Source organism: Glycine max, chromosome 17 (genome assembly GCF_000004515.6).
Source record: "Glycine max cultivar Williams 82 chromosome 17, Glycine_max_v4.0, whole genome shotgun sequence".
Classification (NCBI taxonomy): Eukaryota; Viridiplantae; Streptophyta; class Magnoliopsida; order Fabales; family Fabaceae; genus Glycine; species Glycine max.
In genome coordinates, this window is record NC_038253.2 from 33,531,626 (window position 1) to 33,550,392 (window position 18,767).

The 18,767-nt window shown below is 41.0% G+C and overlaps 1 protein-coding gene across 1 annotated transcript; it reads right to left on the reverse strand.

The window, feature by feature from the left end:
• Positions 1-2,465: 2,465 nt before the first annotated feature.
• Positions 2,466-3,038, reverse strand: LOC102662094 (uncharacterized). Its single transcript, XM_006601569.1, has one exon. It carries the CDS (start codon positions 3,036-3,038, stop codon positions 2,466-2,468), a length of 573 nt encoding a protein of 190 aa, XP_006601632.1.
• Positions 3,039-18,767: the final 15,729 nt, after the last annotated feature.

Below are 18,767 nucleotides of genomic sequence, written 5' to 3' on the forward strand. Positions count from 1 at the left end.
CAGTACCTATAATTTCAACATGTTACAAAAGCAATGCCATTCATCATGACCATGCTATGTCCACGGTGTTTCAACATTCATGTTTCCAAAATATGGAAGTCCTCTGTATTTTTACTTTAAAATACTCAGTCTCCTTATTGGTTCTAAAGAATAAATTGAAGTACTAAGCCAGTGTATTAATCATCTCAAAATGACAACCATTTGTTGTCCTAGCATCATATTTACTTTCTATTATCTTTTCCTTTCAATCACAATGATTTCGGTAGAATCCTTACAAGCTTGTTAGCTTGATGACTTGTTAGAAACAATTTGTTGACTAGCGTCAAATCAGAGAATTAAACCTGGACATCTTTTAGAAATGCTTGCTGAATTAAGACAGGCAGAAATCCAGTGTCTCCATTTGGGACAAAAACCCATTCTTTGCAGCATATAATCCAAAAAAGCCCATGAGACTGAGTCATAGGCCTTTTCAAAATCCACCTTGAAAACCATAGCTGGCCTTTTGCTTCTACAAGCTTCCTCAATCACCTCATTAAGAACTAGTATGCCATGCAGGATGTGTCTATTTTTTATGAAAGTTGTCTGCCTCTCATCAATAAGACCAGATATCACTTGTCTCAATCTATTTGCTAATAACTTAGCTATCACCATGTACATATATCCAATTAAGGAGATTGGTTTGTAGTCATCAAATGACTGGGGGTGTTTGGTTTTGGGAATTAGAGCTATGAAAGAAGCATTACTGCCTCTAGGGAAGCTGCCATGCACATGGAATTCATCTACAAATTTTCTGAAGTCAGTTTTCATCATTTCCCAAAATTCTTTAATGAATTTGAAGTTGAAGCCATTAGGTCCAGGACATTTGTCCCCATCACAACTCCACACTGCTTCTTTGATCTCCAAATCCGAAAAAGGAACAGCCAAAAACTCCCTCTGCTCCTGGTTTATTGAAAAGAATTGCACTCCATCAAGAGTGGGTCTACAAAACTACTGCTCAGTAAATCTGTTGAGGGAAAAATTCACAGCCTCCTTCTTAACATCATTGGGGTTCTGAATCCATTCACCCTGAATGAGAATTCCTTGAAGACCATTATAATGTCTTCTAAAATTGATGACTTTATGGAAATAAGCTGAGCTGCTGTCCCCTTCTTTTAGCCATTTAGCTCTAGATTTCTGCCTTAATAAAGATTCATAAGCTATTGAGGCCTCCCACAATTCTTGTTGTAATTCTCTCTTAGTCTTTATCTCATCATCATATAGGCTTCTATTAGATGCTAAATCCTCCACTTCATTGAGCTTCTTCTGAATTTTGTGGATCCTCTTATCATTTATGAATTGTGTAGTGTGCAAATGAAACAACTACTAGTACTATTGTAGACAAGTTTCCTTCTCCATTACTCACGGAAAAAGCTAAACCCATTATCATTATTATGGTTCTTCTCTATTTGAATACTGGACAACCCTCATATTGTTGATAAAAGGCTTTAAATACACTGTGGCTAATTTCTGTATGGTTTTTTTAGGGTTATCATTTACTACTGCTAATTGGCGTTGTTGTGGAAGCGCTTTGATTATATCTTTGAAGCCTCGAACTCAGGTATTTATATGTTTGATTCAAAAACTAATTTGAAATTGTTGTTGTATGCATTACTGTTATATATGTAACTTATGCTATGCCTGTCTACATGACCTTTCTTTCATTGGACTGATATGTTCATGCCTTCTGTATATATATGTTGTGACTACCATTGTCGTTCTCTCTGTCTTCTATTATGTTTTTTTTTATCAGCAAAATTATAATTTGTATTAATAACTGTGAGTACCAAAGGTACTAAATATACAAGTTAGAAACCAGCAGACTAGCAGAACCATAGGTCCTACGAATCAGGTGCCAATCTAAATAGAATACAATAACCCTGCACTGCTACCCTAATCAAAAAATGCTGTTGATAAATTACTAGACCAATAGTTGTAGGGCTGGGCAAAGCCTTTCTCCAGCTGTCTTCTCCGTAAATTCCCTTTAGTTGGGATTCTATCTTTGATCAATCGGCAAGCAAATGTTTTTTTTTTTATCAGCAAAGATAAATATATTATATTGAAATAAAGTACCAGAGGTACTAATTACAAAGGTATGGACTATTATATGTAGTACATAAGTAGTCTAATAGGTCTACTTGTGTAGTGTACAAGTATTTCTGAAACTATGTGCACTCCCTCTACAAAAACAAAAAGCCTTGTCTAATATTACTTGACCACTGATTATAGTGGACTATGAAGTCCTTCTCAAATTGTCTAAGCCAAGTCCAAATTATAAAGATAGCATCTTCAAAAAGCCGATTAGTATCAAATTCTGCATTTGCAAACAAAATTCTGTTTCTGAGCTTCCATATAGAAATGTGCTGCATGAAGTGTTGTTTCGGGCTGAAGGGGAAAGCGCCTTTGATATTCATCCATGACATTGATTCCTACCAAATTGGTTGGATTTTGATGCAATGAATAAATAGGTGAGATTCATCTTCCATAGCTCCACTGCAGAAAGGGCAAAGCATATTGTTGATATGTATGTTCCTTTTTCGCAGATTCTCCTTTGTGGGCAGTCTGCCCTTGCATAATCTCCAAGCGAATATCGCAATTTTGCTTGGTATCTTTGTCTTCCATAGTTCCATACTCCAATCCTCCTTCTGGCCACCAGCAATTTCCTCCCATATCAGATTGTAGGCGCTGCGAGTTGTGTAAATCCCTGATGAATCTCCTATCCACTCCCAAATGTCAATTTGCTGTTGCTGTATGCTTTGTCCTTGTACCTCCCTAAGGAAACTGATGGCAGTATCAATTTCATTGTCAAAAAGCAGTCTTCTCCATGAAAAATTCCATTCCCAGCCCGTGTCATTTTGAGTTCCCATCTGCCTAATGGTGTGATTCTGCTGTGAGGATATAATAAACAACCTGGGGTACCTTTCTGCTAGCGACTCCTCTTGATTAATCCACTTATCTGTCCAGAATCTAACTTTCTCTCCATCCCCCACCTTCCACCTCATGTTATTTTGAATAACCAGTCCCTGTTGAGATTGATTGAAAGCTTGTTTTACATTCCTCCACCAAACACATTGTTTTGCTGAATTTCCTGTTTCTTCAAGGTTCCTCCATCCACCATATTTGGAATTCAAAACTCTGGTCCACAGCTCACCATTTTGTTGCATTAATAGCCCCTATAGGTATGCCAAGATACACAAAAAGAAGAGTTAAGCAGCTGCAGTTCAAGTACTTTGCTGCATCATGCTTCCATTGATCAGAAATCCCGAAAGCTTCGAATCTACTCTTAGCAAAATTGATTTTCAGACCCGATAGTTCAGCTTCAGATTCAAGCTTGTTAAGCTCAGCTTCTAACTTCTGGACCCTTTTAACACTGCATCGCTTTGTGTGCATCTTCAACACACACACACACATACACAGCCACACACCTACACACACACACACACACACACACACAGAGAAACACATACACATTAAAGACAGAAACACACACACACACACACACACACACACACACACACACACACAGAAACACACACACACACAGAAACACACACACTGACAGAAACACACACACTGATAGAAACACACACACACACACACACAGAAACACACACACACACACACATACACAGCCACACACACACACACACACACACAGAAACACACACACTGAAAAACACACACACACACACAAAAACACACACAGACACACACACACACACTGAAACACACCCACATACTGCAGATGCTGCAGAATTTGTGCCTTAAATAAGCTGCAGTGCTTATTTTTGTAAAAGCTACAGTGCTCGTACATAACTTCAATTAATTTGAATCTGCTTTGCAAATGCTGCAGAATTTCAGGCTTAACCAATTTAGGATTTTCCACTCAGAAACCATCAATTTGCAGCATGAAGACACCACTCCTTAGATTGACCAAAAGCTTGTAAAGCATTTATTTGATACTGCTTCCCTCATCATGTGGCTCATGATGTTTACAATTTAATGATCATTTGCTACCTTGCAATGAGACACACACAGATACACAAACACACACACATAGAGACAAACACACGCAGACACAAACACAAACACACACACACACATAAAGATACACACACACACATAGAGTCACGCACACATAAAGACATAGACAAAGACACAAACACACTGAGCCACAGACACACACAGAGACCCACACATAAAGACACACACACTGAGTCATAAACACACACATACACAAACACACTCACACACATGGACAGACACACACACACATAAAGAGACAAACACACACACACACACACACACAGAGATAAAGAGACAACCACAAACACACACACCCCCACACACACAGAGATAAAGAGACAAACACACACACACACACACACACACACATAAAGAGACAGACAAACACACAAACACACTGAGCCACAGACACACACACAAAGACACACACACTGAGTCACAGACACACACATACACAAACACACTCACACACATAGACAGACAGACACACACACACACACATAAAGAGACAAACACAAAACACACACACACACACACAACTGTTGATGTCCTTGTATGTTCTTGTACGTCATGAATGTTCTTGTATGTCATGAATGTTGTTATACGTGCTGAATGTAATTTGCTATATAAATAACTGTTGTTCATGCTGAGTGAACTGTAGATTCCCGTTTGAGACTGAATGCAATGATTCTTGCGGATAGTTTGCATTAGTCATTGTATTTAGTCTTGAATTGTCCGTTTGGACAGTTTGGGGAGACTTGTATTTTTATGTTAAACTCATTCGGTCAGGTTATTATTATTTTGATTAATTTGATGAAATTTCGGTTGAATGCATTTCAAGTTGTTCTCTGAGTGCATACTTGATTATCGTGAAATTCGTTTCACCGATGTCATGTCGTGTACTTGGAGACCAATGCGAAATGCTGCCGAAATTTACTCAAATTGTTCAAAATAATGCTAACCACGACGTTTGAGGCTAACATAAAAGACAATCTTCCTAAATGGGATAGGGCCACACCTATAAATAAAAAAATGAGATTTGCATGCATGGATTTGCTTAGATGGATCGAAGTTGGATCAATCAAAGTCGCATGAGCCCAGAATATGAGGATGGCGTCGAGCAGTTTTTGCAATTTGCTTTAGAAAGAGGTCGACCGAATGAAGAAGGAAAATATTATTGTCCTTGCATCAACTGTTTGAATGGAAGACGACAACTACTTGACGACATACGGGACCATCTATTGTGTGATGGGATGAAGAAGAATTACACGACGTGGATATGGCATGGTGAAGTGACTGACATGTATACTGGGTCCCAATCTGAACCGTTTGATGTAGAAATGGGAGATCGCTTGGAAGACATGATTCGTGACCTTGGACAAGAGTGTTTTCGACAAGCACATGCCCCTGTGTATAAAGGATTGCAGAGTGATTCAAAGAAGCCTTTGTATACAGGGTGCAAGAATTCCTTAACCCTGTTGTCTGCGGTGTTAAGTCTAGTTAATTTGAAGGCCAGGTATGGGTGGAGTGACAAAAGTTTCACCTCACTGCTTGAGGTAGTGCACAATCTGCTTCCAGAGGACAACACACTGCCTAAAAGTTACTATAAGGCAAAGAAGATATTGTGTCCCATGGCTATGGAGTATCAGAAGATTCATGCTTGCCCCAATGATTGCATACTCTACAGGCATGAATTCCAGGAAATGTCCAAATGCCCTGTCTGTGGGACTTCACGGTACAAAGTGAAGGATGAAGAGGAAAGCAATTATGATGAAAACTCCAACAAGGGCCCCCCAGCGAAGGTTTTGTGGTATCTTCCAATCATTCCAAGGTTTAAGCGTCTGTTTGCTAACGAGGATGACGCAAAAAACCTTACATGGCATGCAAATGGAAGGATTTCTGATGGAATGGTCCGTCATCCGGCTGATTGCTCCCTGTGGAAGAAGATTGATGGTTTGTATCCGGATTTCGGGAATGAGCCAAGAAATCTTAGACTTGGACTAGCCAGTGATGGAATGAATCCATATGGCACCTTAAGCACTCAACACAGTTCATGGCCAGTTCTGCTAGTAATTTACAATTTGCCTCCTTGGTTGTGCATGAAGCGAAAATACATGATGTTGTCTATGATGATATCGGGCCCAAGACAGCCAGGAAATGACATTGATGTTTATCTAAGTCCGTTGGTTGAAGATCTGAGAAAGTTGTGGGACGAGGGGGTTGTAGTGTTTGATGCGTTTTGCAAGGAGACGTTTGAAATGTGTGCAATGCTTTTTTGTACCATTAATGACTTCCCAGCATATGGGAATCTCAGCGGTTACAGTGTTAAGGGTCATCATGCATGCCCCATCTGTGAAGAAAATACAAGTTACACACAAGTGAAACATGGGAGAAAAACAGTCTACAATAGGCATCGTCGCTTTCTAACACCCAATCATCCTTACAGACGACTGAGAAAAGCTTTTAATGGAAGTCAAGAGCATGATGTTGCACCGATACCGTTCACTGGTGAGCAGGTATATCAGCGGGTTCAACACCTGAACATTGTATTTGGGAAGACCTAAAAGAAGGATAAAAGTCAGAGTTGCATATGGAAGAAGAGGTCCATTTTCTTTGATCTTCCGTACTGGTGTGATCTTGACGTTAGACATTGTATTGATGTTATGCATGTGGAGAAAAATGTTTCTGACAGTGTGATTGGGACGCTCCTTAACATTCAAGGCAAGACGAAGGATGGCTTGAATACCCGTCAAGATCTAGCTGATATGGGTATAAGAGCACAGTTGCATCCAAGGTCTGATGGGAAGAAAATTTACTTGCCCCCAGCCTGCCATACTTTGTCCAAGAAGGAGAAGATAAGTTTTTGTCAGTGTCTTCGTCGGGTGAAGGTTCCACAAGGATACTCTTCAAATATTAAGAGCCTTGTGAAGTTGAAGGAGCTTAAGCTTGTAGGGTTAAAGTCTCACGATTGTCACGTGCTCATGCAACAATTGTTAGTCGTGGCTATACGAGACATCTTGCCAAACAAAGTCAGGTTCACGATAACTCGCCTGTGCTTTTTCTTCCATGCTATATGTAGCAAAGTGATTGATCCAGTAATGTTTGATGAGTTGGAAAATGAGGCCGCAATTATACTATGCCAGTTGGAGATGTATTTTCCCCTGCTTTCTTTGACATCATGATTCACTTGATTGTGCATCTGGTCAGAGAAATCAAATGCTGTGGTCCTGTTTATCTACGGTGGATGTACCCGGTTGAGCGATACATGAAGATCTTAAAAGGGTATACAAAGAATCTATATAGTCCGGAAGCATCTATTGTTGAGAGGTACATTGCAGAAGAAGCCATTGAATTTTGTTCAGAATACTTAGAGAAGGCTAAAGTTGTTGGGCTTCCTGAGTGTCGGCATGATGACAGAGTGGGTGGTAAGGGTTCAAGAGGACTGCAGGTGATCACTCCAAGTGTAGAAGATTTGTTACAAGCTCACTTGTATGTCTTGAACAACAGTAATGAAGTTTTGTCATACATAGTTAAGCATGAAGCTTTAGTCAAACAGAATAATCCGAAAATGTCAAAGAATTGGGCGTTGAAAAAGCATAACAAAACTTTCTGTGATTGGTTTAAAGATACAATCTTTGCAGATGAGAATGCTTCAGAAACATTAAGAAAACTAGCAGATGGGCCTAAAAGAAATGTTATAACCTGGCAAGGATACGACATAAACAGGTATTCGTTTTACACAAAAGCACAAGATGACAAAAGTACAATGCAGAACAGCGGGGTCACCCTAAGGGCTGAATCTCAACACTTTGCAAGTGTCAATGACGCCAATCCCTGTGTAGCTTCCATCCCTTACTTTGGGTTCATTGATGAAATTTGGGAGCTTAATTATGTGAAATTTACAGTATGTGTTTTCAAATGTAAATGGGTTAACTGCAAAACCGGTGTGTGCACCGATGATATAGGATTTACCCTGGTAGATCTAAAGAAACTTGGTTACCACAATGACCCTTTCATCATGGTAGAACAAGCTAGACAAGTATTTTACGTGCAAGACCCTTGTGATAAAGGTGGTGTGTGGTTCTGCAGGGCAAAACAGTTGGTGTTAATGTAGAAGATGATGATTCATACATGGACACCTATGTTAGTCCTTTGACCGCTCAAATCACTGGTAACGTTGTCGGAGAAGAAGAAGCTGACGACGTTCATGCAAATCGAAATGATCATGATGAAGGAGAATTGATTAACATCGGCTAATGTAATTTTCTGCAGAGACAGAGGTCACCAAACCTAGTAAGTGACAACTACATTTTTCTCTTATTGAGGCATCGTTTTTTGTTTCAATTTGCCTCCTTAGGACTTCATCCAGCTCATGTTTGTCGCCAGTTTCATCATCCACCACCCTTTTCTTCTCTGGCTTCTCACGTTCATTGTTGTTAAACCATATTTATGCTCTCTTCCCTTCATGTCTTGTTTTATCACAACTTTAGCTGAATCTCCCATCTTCAGCATAGTTGAATCTCCTGTCTCATTGTCCAATGACACACTTTGATGGCCAGTATCTCTTTTCTTCGTATGTTCTAGTGCTTCAGCTTCAGAATGCATAAAGCAATCAGAATTTTCCAGTGATCACCAAAGGCTTCTGCATCAGCATTGACACTCTCCACCCTCTTTGGTTTATGCTTCTGTGTTTTCTTCATGCCTCCTCGTTATAAATCTCAGCTTTATTCGAGTTGCACTAGAACGATCACCACCAATCTGTGCTTTTTCCTCGTCTATCAGGTCAATATCTTTCCTTTCAACTTTTGTTTTGTAAATTACAGTGTAGTTTTCAAAAGCAAAGGTGAAACGAAAGATATTGAGCTGGTAGAGGAGGAACAGGCACGGATTGGTGCTGATCCTTCTAGTGGGACCTCCAATAAATCTGAGAATTATAAGGAGGAAGCATGGAAAGAAAACACAGAAGCATAAACCAAAGAGGGTGGAGAGTGTCAACGCTGATGCAGAAGCCTTTGGTGATGACTGAAAATTCTGATTGCTCTATGCATTGTGAACTGAAGCAGTAGAACATACGAACAAAAGAGATACAGGCCATCAAATGTGGCATTGGACAATAAGACAGGAGATTCAACTATGCTGAAGATGGAGATTCAGCTAAAGTTGTGATAAAACAAGACATGAAGGGAAGAAGGCATAAATATGGGTTTAACAACAATGAACGTGAGAAGGCACAGAAGAAAAGGGTGGTGGATGATGAAACTGCCGACAAACATCAGCTGGATGAAGTCCTATGAAGATCCTCCTCATTCTCAAAGAGGGGAACGAGCAACAATTTGAAGGTTGTATATTCAGGAACTAAAGAATTCAAATAGCTAGTAATAAGAGGGATTTGTTTTTGGGATTTTCTGAGCACCAAGAGCGGCTACGCAAGAAGTTTGCACTTGAGGAGGGAAGGATATTTGCAGCTAATGAACAAGTTTCTTAACTATTGTCCTTAAGATTTTACTGTTTCTTTTTGCTAATATGTAAATATAAATGGTATAAGGGTATGGCGTAAAAACATGGTCTATATTTACTTCTAAGATTGTTAGGGGTAAAAATGACCATGTCCCTATGGCATAACCTTATATTATTTATATTTACATATAAGAAAAAAAAACAGTAAAATCTGAAGGACAAATAGTTAAGAAAGTTGTTCATTAGCTGCAAATATCCTTCCCTCCTCAAGTGCAAGCTTCTTGCGTAGCCGCTCTTGGTGCTCAGAAAATCCCAAAAACAAATCCCTCTTATTACTACTATTTTGAATTCTTTAGTTCCTGAATGTACAACCTTCAAATTGTTGCTCGTTCCCCTCTTTCTTTTCTGCAAAAAAGAAAATCAAATGCTGTCAAAACATGGATGAAGTCCTAAGAAAATCAATATCAAAGAAAACATGGATGAAATCACAATTAAAAAGCACAACTACCTATCTTTCAGAGTCCTTTGGTTAATTTGTCTGTCTCCTTATGTGGTGGGGTTTTGTTTAATAATCTTATACTTTTGCCTTCCAAAAAAAAACTTATCACTAATCCTCTTTTCATTAATCCAATTTTGTATGTTATTGTATAAAAGATCATGGGTTCTCCACCTGCCTCCACTACTCCTCCTCCTCCTCCTTCTCCTCCTTCTCCTCCTTCTCCTCCTTGAAATTCTGATACTGGGGACAGATGTCGTACAGGATGTCACGACATCACGCTTCAGAACATGCAGATTGTCTTTGACTGTATGAACAAATTAAACAAGTAAATAACACAAGAGAATTGTTAACCCAGTTCGGTGCAACCTCACCTACATCTGGGGGCTACCAAGCCAGGGAGGAAATCCACTAAAATAGTGTTAGTTCAAGGTCTAACAGCCACTGTTTACAACCTTCTCACCTAACCACTACCCGTGCGACCTCTACCTAAGAGCCACTCTTAGATATGAGAAACCCCGCTCACTCCCTCTCAATCACACTCCCGTGTTTACAAATAAATCAAAGACACACCAGAGATCAACTCTGAACAAAAGAGATCAACTCTACACACTAGAGATCAACTCTACACACAAGAGATCAACTCTACACACTAGAGATCAACTCTACACACACAGGTCCAACACTTGATGTTAGGGTACCATCAAGGTGGCTCACAAAACACTCAAGTCCCAAAACTCACAAAATAACTCTTCAATCCCGGACTTGGTACAGAACTCGTGCAGCCTCCATGTTTATATAGCAATGTGCGTTTCTGGGCTGCAACGGCTTGTGCTGGAGGAGATCTATCATTCTTCCTGAAAATCTGCAGTTAAAGAACTAAAAGATACAGTTTGATCTTTTAGTTTTTATCTTTAATCTTTAATCCCTGAACGAACTCTTCTACTTTGAAATTCGAACTTTAATTATCTTTTAATTCGTTCCAGAAGATAGATCATCTTATCTCTTGCTAACTGCACAATAATCTGTTAAAGATATAACAGATTTATGTGTCCAGTATTTTCGGGCTAGATGTCAGGACATCGTGTCCGACATCGTGGATTCTGCAGCTTTAATTCTTCATTTGACATTTTATCTTGACTTATGCATTGTGCAGCAACTCCAGTATTTTCGGGCAGGATGTCAGGACATTGTATCCGACATCGTGGATCCTGCAACTTCAATTCTTCATTTGACATTTTATCTTGCCTTGTGCATTGTGCAGCCCGATCTTATTCCTTGACATAACGTTGGACATCATGTGCAGCAACTCCAGCTTTCCTTCATTGTCTAAGTGCTTATGTTTTAACAAAATCTTAGCCAATCTTTTAAAGCTTAGTAAAGCTAAGCACTAACAATCTCCCCCTTTGGCAAATTTTGTCTAAAACATACTTAGACACTTCCTGAGCAGGTACGAGCAGTTATGCAAGTGGGATCAGCAACTTTCATTATCAGAGTAATCAAGCACAGCGGAAATTCTTCAAGTTGCAAATCTACAAGTCTTCTCCAGGATGTCAAGACATCTCACGTGACATCAGCTTTCTGCTTCTGCTCCCCCTATCTTCATGCTTACTGCAGCACCTTCTATCAGCTACTAGTCTTTTCAGGATGTCAAGACATCTCTTGTGACATCAGCTTTCTGCTCCCCCTGTCTTCATGCTCTTACTGCAGCATCTTCTATCAGCTTCTAGTAGCTTACATCAGTCATCCTCAGCAGCAGCAGTCTCCCCCTCAAGATCATATTCATACAACTCCCCCTCAAAATCATGAATCATGCATACATCGTTTCCTACTGCTCAAAATCATGCATAATAGCAAGCATAATACTATTACTCCCCCTTTTTAGACAGAATTTGACAAAAGTAGAATGCATGAACTTAAGGTGCAAATATTACAGACCAATAACTAGTAATTGTTCAAGGGTCATGCCCCTTTAGCTAGTAAAAGTAAAAAATATAAAGGTCTGATGATCATGGGGTGGCTTCAGAATCATCATCATCGGATTCTGTATCCTCTGCTGCATCTTCTTCTTGCTCAGCTGCTTCTTCTTCCTCGGCTGCTTCACCATCATCAATGCCACTTTCTGAGAGCCTTTTGATCAGCCGTTCTAGCTCCATCTTCTTCTCTGTGGTGGCTTTGATGGTTGCTTCCAGCACCTTGCATGTGTCCTTGAGTTCAGCAATCAAGGCATCCTTGGACACAGCACCTGAAGCATCTTTCCCTGATGTCGAGACAATGTCTGGGACATGTGTCCCCTCAAACAGTTTGTAATGCAGGGATAGAGGAGATTCTCTCTTCATCACAGAGTCAGTGTAGTTGAAAATATTGGGATGTTGACTCAACATAATGCCACACAATACAATTGGGAAGGCAATGGGTAATTTGACAGCAAAGGATTCTGAATGCTTAACAGTTTGATCAAATATATAGTTTCCAAAATTAAATTTGGACTTGGTTCCAACAGCATACAGAAATTTACCCAAACCTGTGGCAACAGTGGATGTATGGTTAGTGGGTACCCAGTTTGCAGCTCCAATCCTGTGCAGGATTGCATACTTCACACTTAGCTTCCCTGCAGAAAGCTTCCCTTTCTTTGGCCAATGCTGGACTCGTTTGGCAGTGATTTCCTTGGCAATTTGATGCTCAGAGACAGCAATATCCATCACTCCATCTGTTGGTCTGCCCAGGTATTTGTTGATCACAGCAGGGGAGAATCTAACACACTTTCCTCTGACAAACACTCTTTGATAATCATCACTTTTTCTGTTTGTTATGTCAGAGGGAATGTTGACAATGAATTCCCTGACTAGACTCTCATAGCAGTCTCCCAACTTGGTGACAGTTTTCAGCAGTCCAGCAGCCTTGATGAGGTCCATGATCTCCTTGCAATCCAAGGCAGCTCTTCCCAGTTCTCTTTCCAAGGCAAGTCTACGTTGATACACGAATTTCCACCTTTCAGCATTGCCAATGGAGTGGAATGAGATGTTGTCCAATGGTGCATCAGGGACATTTTCAGGCACCTTTTTCCCTGATTTCTTGGCCCTCTTTGATGTCGAGACATCTAGTTCGACATCATCATCAGAATCAGATGAGGAAATTTCTTTCCTCTTCTTGGAAGGAATTGCGACTTTGCTTCGTCTGGATGAGGTAGGAGTGATCGGAGCGCTCTTCTTCTGTGCCATAGTCTTGATTCGTCCAGACCTCTTAATGGGGGTTTTTCCTTTTCTGCTTTGTAGTCGTTCTGCAATGCCAGGTGCCAACCTGTTGGCAATGGGTTCCTCATCAGATTCTACTTCTTCCAGGTCAATGAGGTCACCTGGAGCAGGTTCTGGTGCCCTTGGTGCTGGGGTCTCTTCTGTGGCTTGATCATCTTCTTCTGTTGATTCCTCTTCACTGGGTGAAGGGAGGGCTTCAGCATTTGGAGCGGAAGATGTTGGAACATCTTTCTCAACATCAGGCACAGAAACATTCGGGGTGGAAGATGTTGGGACATCTTCATCAGCTTCAGGGATAGCAACATCTGGGGTGGAGGATGTTGGAACATCTTTCTCAGCATCAGGAACAGAGGCGTCTTTCAAAATGCTACTCACAATACTGCGGATTTTCTTGTCCATCTCCGTGTCTACTTCCCTAGGACTTGTTGCAAGGCTAGGGTTTTCAGCAATCTTCACTCCCTGTTGTCTTCTGGGAACCAGTTTCTCAGGGACAGAAGCTTGACCAGGAATTATTTGTATGGGTTGGATGTTGAATTCTGGTTGTTCCTGGTGCGGAGATGATGGTACAGAGGGTGAACCAGGAGCTGAAGTTTCTTTTGGTGAGGTAGCCATGGAAGAGCAGAGCGTTTGGAATGATTTCGTAAATTTCTGAGAGCTGTTGGGGAATGCAGAAAACGAGATTAACACGAAAATATAAGTTTGAATGAGGAATGTAGAGGGACGTGTGAAGCAACGGTCGAATTTGCTTTGGTTCAGTAGTGAACGTGCTATTAATGTTAAGTGATTCGTTTGGGCACGTTTAGATATCAGTAGTTGCTACAATTCCTCTAGCAGACAAATGCCCAGCTTGCCCCTCAGTTTTTCAAACTGTTTTGCATCCAATGCCTTTGTGAAAATATCTGCTATTTGTTCCTCAGTGTCAACATGCTCCAGTGTGATAACTTTATCATCAACAAGCTCTCTAATATAGTGATGTCTAATGTCAATGTGCTTGGTTCTGCTTTGTTGCACAGGATTTTTAGAAATATTAATAGCACTCAAGTTGTCACAGTATAATGTCATGACATCTTGTTCGACATTGTACTCTTTGAGCATCTGCTTCATCCAAACTAGTTGTGAACAGCTGCTTCCTGCTGCAATATACTCTGCTTCTGCGGTAGATAGGGACACACAGTTCTGCTTCTTGCTGAACCATGAAATAAGATTGGTTCCCAAATAGAAACATCCACCAGAAGTGCTTTTTCTGTCATCTGCACTTCCAGCCCAATCAGCATCACAATACCCAACCAGCATTGAATCTGAACAATGACAGTACATAATCCCATAGTCACTGGTGCCATTTACATATTTCAGGATTCTCTTTACTTGAGTCAAGTGACTTATCTTAGGATTGGCTTGATATCTTGCACAAACACCTACTGCATAGGTGATGTCGGGTCTGCTAGCTGTTAAATATAGTAAGCTCCCAATCATGCTTCTGTACAGACTTTGATCAACACTGGTGCCAGCTTCATCTTTTGACAGCTTCAAGTGAGTAGGTGCAGGTGTTCTTTTATGGCTGGCATTCTCCATTCCAAACTTCTTGACAATGTTCTTTGCATACTTGCTTTGTGAGAGGAATATGGAGTCTTCCATCTGCTTCACTTGAAGTCCCAGAAAATAAGTCAGCTCTCCAACAAGACTCATCTCAAATTCAGATTGCATCTGTTGAACAAAATGTCAAAGCATCTCATTCGACATCCCTCCAAACACAATGTCATCAACATATATCTGTGCTATCATCAAGTTTTCAGCATCTTGCTTGACAAAGAGAGTCTTGTCAATTCCTCCCTTCCTATACCCTTGCTGAGTAAGGAACTCTGTTAGCCTTTCATACCAAGCTCTTGGAGCTTGCTTCAATCCATAGAGAGCCTTCTTGAGCCTGTGTACATGATCTGGATGAGTTGGATCTACAAATCCCTTTGGCTGCTCCACATAGGCTTCTTCATTCAGGTCCATTCAGAAACGCGCTCTTCACATCCATCTGGTACAGCTTGAATTTGAGGATGCAAGCTACACCAAGTAACAATCGGATGGACTCAAGCCTAGCAACTGGGGCAAAAGTTTCATCAAAGTCTACACCTTCAATCTGAGTGTAGCCTTGAGCAACAAGTCTGGCCTTGTTTCTGGTTATAACACCTCCTTCATTGGTTTTGTTCTTGAAGATCCACTTGGTGCCAATCACATTAGTTCCCTCGGGTCTCGGAACTAGCTCCCAGACTTCATTCCTTTTGAATTGCTCCAATTCTTCTTGCATAACATTGATCCAGAACTCATCAGTCAGTGCCTCTTTCACATTCTTGGGCTCAATTTTGGAGACAAAGCATGAGTTGGAGACAATCTCAATCTCCCTTGATCTTGTAGTGACTCCTCTGTTTGGATCTCCTATAATCAGCTCCTTGGGGTGCATCTTCTGGATTCTAATGGAGGGTCTCTTGTCAGGTTGGTTGATGTCTGATTCATCTGTAGCAGGATCAGAGTTTTCTGCATTTTCTGCACTTTTAGCTGTATCTGCTACATTGTCTCCCGATGTTCTGACATCTTCTTCGACATCCTTCTTTCTTGCTGGAGTTAGATCATCAACAACCACATTGATGGATTCCATCACAGTTCTGGTTCTGGAGTTGAATACTCTATATGCTCTGCTGTTTGTAGAGTATCCCAGGAATATTCCTGCATCACTCTTGGGATCCATCTTTCTCCTTTGCTCTCTATCTGCCAAAATGTAACATGGGCTTCCAAAGATGTGAAAGTGCTTGACAGTTGGCTTCCTCCCTTTCCAGATTTCATACAGTGTGGTTGGAGTCCCTCTTCTCAGTGTGACTCTGTTGTGGATGTAGCATGCTGTGTTCATGGCTTCAGCCCAGAGATTATAGGGAAGTTCTTTGGCATGAAGCATGACCCTAGCAGCCTCTTGCAAAGTCCTGTTTTTCCTCTCAACTATGCCATTTTGTTGTGGTGTAATGGCTGCAGAGAACTCATGAGTGATGCCTTCAGATGTGCAGTATTCAGTAAACTTGCTGTTCTCAAACTCTCTGTCATGGTCACTCCTGATTCTCTTGATCACACAGTCTTTTTCTCTTTGAAGTCTTAGACTCAACTCCTTGAATACTTCAAAGGTGTCTGATTTTTCTCTGATAAAGTTGACCCAGGTAAATCTGGAGAAATCATCCACAACCACATAGGCATACCTCTTTCCTCCAAGGCTTTCAACTTGCATAGGCCCCATCAAGTCCATGTGAAGTAGTTCCAGCACCCTGGAAGTGGTCTGATGTTGAAGCTTCTGGTGGGACATCTTGACTTGCTTTCCAATCTGACATTCACCACAAATTCTGCCTTCTTCTATTTTCAGATTGGGAATGCCTCTAACAACACCTTTGTCAATGATTTTCTTCATGCCTCTTAAGTGCAGATGTCCAAATCTTTGATGCCATATTCTGACTTCATCTTCTTTGGAGGATAGACATGTGGAGGAGTAACTGGTTTCTTGAGGTGTCCATAGGTAACAGTTGTCCTTTGATCTGCTGCCTTTCATTAGAACTTCACTCTTCTCATTTGTCACCAAGCATTCTGACTTTGTGAAGTTTACATTGAATCCTTCATCACACAGCTGACTGATGCTGATCAAGTTTGCAGTCAGTCCCTTCACCAGCAGTACTTTGTCCAGACTAGGAAGTCCATCATGAGCTAGCTTTCCCATTCCAGTGATCTTTCCTTTAGAGCCATCTCCAAATGTCACATAGCTAGTGGAGCAAGGTTCAATGTTCACCAGGAATTCTTTAACTCCTGTCATGTGTCTAGAACAGCCGCTATCTAGGTACCAATCTTCCTTAGCTGATGCTCTAAGTGAAGTATGAACAACAAGACTAACAGTCTTGTGTTTTGGAACCCACATCATCTTCCTTCTGCTGCTGCTACCTTGAGTTCCATGATGTGGATGGCCATGTAAATGATAGCAAAAGGGCTTTATGTGACCATACTTGCCACAGTAGTGACACCTCCACTTCTTTCTTTTGCTCCTTTTCTGCTGCGTTCCATGATGTCGAGACCGATGTTGTGACATCGTGGCTCCAGTGCTGTTTTTGGCAGGAACAAATTCTGTCATGGTTGTTCTGCCAGCAGACTTAGGATTAAATCCAAGTCCTCTCTGGTTTCCAACATTCTTTCCAAGCTGTAGCACCTCATCAAGCGTATCTGAGCCTTTATTCAGCATCTTTATTGATTTTGTCATGTTTTCCAGTTTAGAGTTCAGAAAACCAACTTCTCCTTTAAGCTCAGAGATCTCCTCTTTATGTGCCTCCTTCTCAGCCTCCAGATTTGCAATGACCTTCTTCAGTTGTGCTTCTTGCTGGAGAATCTTCTCACTTCTGATGCATAGTTCTCTATAGGATGTAGCAAGCTCATCAAAAGTGATTTCACTATCTGTATCACTATCTTCAGCAGAGTCAAATCTCCCAGTGAGTGCATTCACATCTCTGTCAGAATCACTTTCTTGTTCACTCTCTGTATCATCAGACCGACTTACAGAAAGTCCTTTCCTCTGCTTCTTGAGCTGAGTGGGACATTCAGCTTTGATATGTCCAAAGCCTTCACACCCACGGCATTGAATTCCTTTGCTGTGACTGGGCTTTTCATCTGACCTTTTCTGGTATTCACTACCTTTCCTGATGTCGAAAGGGATGTTCCGGACATGTGGTTTCTGCCTCCTGTCCATTCTGTTCATCACCTTGTTGAACTGTTTTCCAAGGAGCACAACTGCGTTAGTCAGACCTTCATCAGTGTCCAGGTCATACTCATCTTCTTCTCCTTCATCATTGGAAACGAAAGCCAGATTCTTGCTCTTCTTTTCAGCCCTATCCGAGAGTCCTAGCTCAAAGGTTTGAAGGGAACCAATGAGTTCATCTACTCTCATGTTGCAAATGTCTTGGGCCTCCTCTATTGCAGTGACTTTCATGTCAAATCTCTTAGGCAAGGATCTGAGGATCTTTCTCACCAGCTTTTCATCTGTCATCCTCTCTCCCAAGGCAGTGCAAGCATTGGCAATTTCAAGAATGTTCATGTGGAAGTCATGAATACATTCTTCCTCCTTCATCTTCAGATTTTCGAATTTTGTGGCCAATAGTTGCAATCTGGACATCTTCACTTTGGAGGTTCCTTCATGAGTGGTTTTCAGGATCTCCCAAGCATCCTTGGCCACTGTACATGTGTTGATCAGTCTGAAGATATTCTTGTCAACTCCATTGAATAGAGCATTCAAAGCTTTGGAGTTTCCAAGTGCCAATTCGTCTTCTTCTTTAGTCCAGTCTTCTTCTGGCTTCAATTCATCAGTGGGCTTTCCTTCTGTGTCCAGCATCTTGGGATGTTCCCAGCCTTTGATGACAGCTTTCCAGGTTCTGCTATCCAGTGATTTGAGGAAGGCCACCATTCTTGCTTTCCAGTATTCATAGTTGGTTCCATCA